This window comes from Elephantulus edwardii, unplaced genomic scaffold (genome assembly GCF_000299155.1).
Source record: "Elephantulus edwardii isolate Elephantulus edwardi_28Jun2011 unplaced genomic scaffold, EleEdw1.0 scaffold00217, whole genome shotgun sequence".
NCBI classification, from domain to species: Eukaryota; Metazoa; Chordata; class Mammalia; order Macroscelidea; family Macroscelididae; genus Elephantulus; species Elephantulus edwardii.
In genome coordinates, this window is record NW_006399967.1 from 455,576 (window position 1) to 462,279 (window position 6,704).

The window sequence follows — 6,704 nt, forward strand, 5'->3', positions numbered from 1 at the left end:
TCTGTCTGCCCATGGCCCCAGCCTCCTCCGTCTGTCTGCTCATGGTCCCAGCCTCCTCCTTCTGTCTGTCTGCTCAGGGCCCCAGCCTCTCCCCTCTGTTTCACTGCTCATGGCCCCAGCCTCCTCCTGTCTGTCTGCCCATGGCCCCAGCCTCCTCCTGTCTGTCTGCTCATGACCCCAGCCTCCCCCCTCTGTCTCTGTCTGCTCATGGCCCCAGCCTCCTCCTCCTGTCTGCCCATGACCCCAGACTCCTCCTCCTGGTACATGTTCATGGCCCCGGCCTCATTCCTCTGCCTGTAGCCTATGGCTCCAGCCTCTCTCCTGTCTGTCTGCTCCTATCTCCAGTCTCCTTGCTCTTGTCAGCCCATGACGCAAGCCTTCCTCCTCTGCCTGTAATCCACGGTCCCAGGCTCCTCCGTCAGCTTGTGACCCCAGCCTCTGATTCTGTCTTCTCACGACCCCAGTCCCCCCTCTGTCAGCCCCTGGCTCCAGCCCTCCCCCCAGTTATCTGCCCGAGCCCTGAGGTCACAGTGACCCCTTTTGGGTGAGTTGCCTGCTCCCCTCGGACATTCATTTGGTATCCTATCTAGGGAAACATGATTTTGGGGTGTCCCCTGGCAGTGCTGAGATTGGGAGGGTCAGATATCTGTGACCTTCTCTCACTGCCCATCTGCCTGGGTCTGGAATCACTGAGAGAGTGGCTGAACTAGAGGACTGCTGGGAAGGGTGGGAGGCCAGTCCCCAGGGCTGGGTGTCCTGTCCTCCGTGATCTCAGATGAGGCCCAAGGCCCGCCTCCCTGAACCCTGCTGGCCCTTCTCCCCACCCAGGGCCCTGGACCTTGAGATAACCCTCTCTCTAGCCTTTCTTCCCTGCTCCTGGAAACAGAGCCAAGAAGCCTGGCCACCCCCGGAATTCCAGGCTGCCTTCTTGTCCTTGGGGACAAGGACCCAGCAAAGCCCTCTGACCCCCAAGCCTTGTGAGCATGTTCTACAGGACAGAGTGGGGCTCCAGCCCAAGGGAGCAGCCTGCTAGGCCCCAGTCTGAGAGGCCATTGCCGGGGGAGTCATCTGGTCTGTGCCCTGTGGCCTGGGAAGACTGGAGGAGGCTGGGCGGGGACATTAGATAGTTCACTGCCTCATCTCAAAACCATGCCAATCCTTCTTCACCTCCTCCTCCTCTCCCCTCCTCTTTCCCTCCCCCTCCTGAACCCTTCCCCTCCTTCACCTCCTTTACCTCCTTCTTCCCCTCCTTCTCCTCCCCCTCCTTCCACTCCCCTGACCCCCTCCTCCTTGTCGGCTGTCATGCAGCTTCATACTAACTGTGTTGAGAGCAGTTGGGGAAACCCACTGACAAGGAGCCCTGAGGGGACCTAAGTGTCCCTTTCCCAGGTGGGAAGCCAGCCTGAGGCTCAGGGACGACCCATGAGGGTCTGAGGCTGAAGGCCACCACTGCTGGGCACTCAGTTCTGATTCACAGCCACCCTGTCAGACAGAACCGAACTGCCTCGAGTTTCCAAGGTTTCTGGCTTTCTAGGCAGGCTGCCCTTTCTTTCTCCAACCTGTGGCACCTCTCTCTGGTGGATTCGAACTGCCCAGCTTTCATTTAGCCGCCTGAAGTTTAACCCACTATGCCACCAGCCCAAAAAAGCATATTTGTTCATAAGGAGTCAAAGGTGTATGTGTGTGTGTGTGTGTGTATTCAAAAGCTGGCCTGGACATCTAGCTAGCACCCTGGTGTCTATCCAGGCCACCAGCCCACCCGGGAAGGGGAGTGGGGAGCCCCGAGGGTCTGTGGAAAGAGGAAGCCAGAGCACCTGATAAAAGGATGTGAAGGAGAGGCCTGTGACAGTACTGCCCACTTCTCTATTTCACCCCCAGTCAGTGGGTGGTTGGGGTGACACAAGAACCAGAGAGGGCCTGGTCCCCAGACGCTCCTGTGGGGTCCAGTAGTGAGACAGCTTCAGAAGGAAAAAGTGGAGCTTTGGAAGTGAAGTCTTCCTGAAGAAGGGGGCATTAGCACTGGGGTTTTGAAGGATGAAGAGGAGTATGTGCTTGTGTTTTGATGGGAAGAAATGCATTCCAGGTAGTGAAAGAGCTTGTAGGAAAGCATGAAAGATCACAGGCCGAGGCTGGGAGTGACACAAACTTTCCAACTTTCATGCATAAACCTTTCTTTTTTTTAAAAAAAATAACTTGTCATTTAGGACAAGTTTATGGAGCAAATTTGGTTTATGTACAATTGATGCATTTGATTTGTGACATTGGCTGTAATCCTTACAATGTAATGGCACTCTCCCCATTCCCTTGCTGTGTTTCCCATTTCCCTTCGTCTTCCTAGCTCTTCCTGCATTCTGGGCTGTCCCTCCAGACAGACGCCATCCGTTTGACCTCACAGTTGATTGTTCTGAGGTGTGAGGCCTGCCTGGTAGTGGTGGTCACCTGTCCATCTGGTTGAACACTGTGCCATGAAGGATCTAGTTCAAGCCCTGAGTGTGACAGTCTGCAGTCTCGAGGGTTCCACCAGGCTCTAGCTGGCCACACATGACCTCTCTGTCCCTTGCCAGCCTGGTCAGCCGGGCCATTCTCTCTTCCTGATTTCTGAGACCTGAGGCTCAAAGAGGCAGAACCACCCGCCCATGGTGGCCCAGCCAGATGGCCTGGCCCCACCAGGGGTTAACCCAGCCTGATGGGCAGCAGGTGAGGCTGGCTGCAGGCCCTGGGCAGAGTCCACGGCTCCAGCCTGGGGAGTGTGCTGGCCTCCGGGAATTCTGCCCAGGGCCCCTCCTGGCCCCCAGTTCCAGAGAAGCCAGGAAACCAGGAAACTTTTAGTTTCACTTCCCAAGTCCAGACCTGAGCCAGCACGCCGTGATGAGGTCGCCTCCAGGGCTGGCGGGGGCCTGAGGAAGTCCAGCTCTCAGGCTGGGTAGGGGACCCCCTCCTGGTGCTTTGGACTGGGCTGGGGAGGGCGCAGGGCCCCCACTCCCCCGAGATGGCTTCTCAGCTCCCTGGGCTGCCTCCGTTTTCTGGAAAATGGAGGTAACGACACTGGCCCTCAGGGCTGATAATGGAAGTGACCGTTACTGCTGACCACTCGCTCATGAGGTGTCCGTGGCCCTGGCTCTGTGCTGGGTGCCAGGGACCCTGCAGTGACAGGCAGAGCCTTGCTCCCCGCCCCACCCCCCAAGGCAGGAAGCTGACAAACAGAATTCCTGTGTATGCCCAGGGCTAGGCCACACCGGAAGGGGGTCCCAGCTAGGCAGTGCTTCCTGTGGGGTCCCCAGAACCTTCCCCTGAGCAACGAGAGTGGGCGCCGCCTGAGTTCCCCCAGGACTGTCTCTCGTGATTGGGGTGAAGGTTTGCAGAGCAGCTCAGCTTTCTAGCCTGTGGCTGGTTTGCAGTTTGTTTGCTTCGAGTCCTTGACTTCGGTCCCCGGGAAGCAGCAGCACTCTGCCCTTCCCCTCCCTGTGTTTCCCATTTCCACCCATCCATTCCTGCCTGTGCCGTACACTGGTCTAAGGAGGGCATTATTCCTGGGCGTGACTGACCACCTTGTTGGCCTGTCTGTGGTTTGGCTGATGGTTGAGCTGTGGGCTAAGTTGTGTCCCAAGCTTGAAGAGGGACTAGGGGCTGTAATCTTGGGGGTTCACCATCTCCATGACACCAACAAGCCTGGGGTTTACTTTACGATTGGAGTTTTGGTTCACATTTTTACCCCTTCTCTCCAGACCACCTACTGTGGTCCCTTTCAGGTGGTCAGTGGAGGTGGCCAGGCACCCATCTAGTTCTAGGCTCGAGCTCCATGAGGCCTCCAGGGCCTTTTTACTGCTGTTCTGCCTGGGCTCCAGGGAGGGGCACTGCTGGCGGTGGCTGAGGGACCTGGAACAGCAGGGAGGGCTTCTTTGAGGAGGTGACATTTATGCTGAGAGCTGCCTTGCTAAGTTTTGGGTAACAAGGCAGGGAAAGGTCTGGGGCAGGACCGTTCCTGGGAGTTGGAGGAACAGTGAGGAGGTCTGTGTGGCCAGAGCGAGGGAGTGAGGCCAGTGGGAGAGGGGCAGGGGAGGCTGGGTGTGGGAGTGGGACCAGGCAGAGCCCAGCGGCACATTTGTTCTGGGTTTCTGAGCTCAGGGAGAGGGGTGTGACACAGCAGTTCCCAGGGACCAGGACAGTGACCGAGGGCGAGGTCCCCTTCTGACCTGGCTGTTCCAGGTCACTCCCCCAGATCCCTACCTCCTAGGGCCCCCCTCAGTCCCAGGATGGGTGGGCCTGGGGAGAACAGAGCCCCCCTCCTGTGGGGTAGCAAGAGTTGGAGCTGTGGGCTCACGTGGTACCTCCACTGAGGGCCAAACTCAGGCCACCCCAGAGGCTTGCCAGCCTGTCGTGCCTCAGTTTCCCCACCTGTCACCAAGGGAACAACCTCCAAGAGCTTAGGGGCCGGTCCAGAGAGTCCCTGTTCTTGGCCCACCGGTTGTGTCTCTGGTCTTCCGTCCTGGCTATGCCTGTGTGCCCTGTGAATGCAGAGGCCACCCCTTTCCCATTCGATGCCTCAGTTTCCCCAGCTGGCACTGTGCACTGTCGGGGTGGGGGCTGTCAGTGCCGTCTGGCTCCCAGGACCCCATGTGACACCCCTCTCACTCACTTTCTCTCTCTCTCCTCATGCTTGATTGTGGTTTAGGAGAAAGTCACAAGAAGCCCTGGTGACATGGTGGGTTAACCACTGGGCTGCAAAGTGAAAGGTCCGCGGTTCAAACCCACCAGCTTCTCTGCAGAAGAAAGACGAGACGGCTTCTCCCATGAGGCCTTGAGGCTTGGAAATCCCGGGGGCAGCGTCGTCGCCCCGTCCTGCAGGGTTGCCTGTGGGGATCAATTTGTGGACAGTGGGCTAAGCTGTTGGTTTGGGGTTAAGTGTACATAACATGAGGGTTTCACATTCAGTGACTCAGGCTGTCCCGTGACGCTGACTGCTGTCCCCACAAGGTGGCTGCATCCGCCTCTTCTCCACCCCAGGGGCCCGGCCCCTCCTGCCTCCTGCGCTGCCCTTTGGTGTTGGTTGTGGATGACCGCTTCAGGAGTGATTCCTGTCGTCTCAGACCCGCCTTCCTAGGGTGGAAAGGGGCTCCCGGAGGGGCTGGATGGGGCTCCAGGAAGGGCCGATGCTGCTCAGATTGCTGGTCCCCCCTGGAGGGCCACTGTGGGTGTCAAGCCTCCAGCCTTCTGGTTAACACCTGAGCGTTTAACCGTCGCCCCACCAGGGCTCCTCACAGCAGCTGTGTGTGCCCAGGAAACCCCAGGCTGCTGTGCTGGGTGGAAGCCTCACCTCTGCCCTGTTGGGCTGCGTGATTTCGGGAGGAGTTGAAAAAAATCACTTTGCCTCAGTTTCCTGTTTGTCATGGACACTGCATCCCCTGGGAGGCTGATGGCGCCCCACTTGGTGACTTTAGGGGGTGTCTTAGCCCTTACTCAGAAGCCCTGCTGGCATAGTGCCCAAGGTGTCAACTTGTTAACTGAAAAGTCTGTAGTTCAAATCCACCGGGGAAAGATGGACTGTTTCCCATTGAGATTAACACCTTCGGGAATGACATGGATGTAAAGGAGTTACAAAGGTGGGAATATGATGGGTGAAGGACAAGGCAGTTATCAACTAAGGGTTAAACAGTATAATTAATGATGGTAATCAGTGACCATGTTAGGAAACAAAACGTCTATGAATGATTGTATGAAAAACCAATATGATTTCATTAAGGAATTTACAGCCTGACACCCAGTGGAGTGGAGGGTCCCGAGAGCCGGACTGGCCCCCCCAGCAGTACTGGGGCGTGTGGGCTCCCGCACGCAGGGCCCCGTAACGTCTCCCTCTCCCTGCAGGCACCGTGTGCGTCCTGCTCACCTTCCCCTTCATCTTCAGCCCGTGTTTGGGCTGCGGGCCCGGCACCCCCGAGTGGGCCGCCCTGCTGTACTACGGGCCCTTCATCGTCATCTTCCAGTTCGGCTGGGCGGCCACGCAGATCGCGCACCTGAGCCTCATCCCAGAGCTCGTCACCAACGACCAGGAGAAGGTGGAGCTCACGGCGCTCAGGTACAGCCGCTGTGCATGCTGCGTGCTCCGCCGGGCAGATGACCTTGCTGAGCAAGTGACCGGAGCTCGGCCCAGGCCCCGGACAGTGCACACAGTGAGGGCCTCCTCCTGGACAGGTGCACGCAGTGAGGGCCTCCTCCTGGACAGGTGCACACAGTGAGGGCCTCCTCCATCCCGGACAGGTGCACACAGTGAGGACCTCCTCCTGGACAGGTGCACGCAGTGGGGCCTCCTCCCTCCCAGACAGGTGCACAGTGAGGGCCTCCTCCTGGACAGGTGCACGCAGTGGGGCCTCCTCCCTCCCAGACAGGTGCACAGTGAGGGCCTCCTCCTGGACAGGTGCACACAGTGAGGGCCTCCTCCTGGACAGGTGCACACAGTGAGGGCCTCCTCCAGGACAGGTGCACACAGTGAGGGCCTCCTCCCTCCCGGACAGGTGCACACAGTGAGGACCTCCTCCTGGACAGGTGCACACAGTGAGGACCTCCTCCTGGACAGGTGCACGCAGTAAGGACCTCCTCCTGGACAGGTGCACGCAGTGAGGGCCTCCTCCCTCCTGGACAGGTGCACACAGTGAGGGCTCCCTCCCTCCCGGACAGGTGCACACAGTGAGGAATCCCTCCCGGACAGG

General features: G+C 58.6%; 1 protein-coding gene across 1 annotated transcript in view; it reads left to right on the plus strand.

Moving 5' to 3' along the window:
* MFSD12 (major facilitator superfamily domain containing 12) overlaps positions 1-6,704 on the plus strand; it is a 15,178-nt gene that overhangs the window by 1,821 nt on the left and 6,653 nt on the right. The window contains exon 3 of the mRNA XM_006897962.1: positions 5,863-6,073. Coding sequence (XP_006898024.1) covers positions 5,863-6,073 — 211 coding nt within the window. The remainder of the gene's footprint in view (positions 1-5,862; positions 6,074-6,704) is intronic.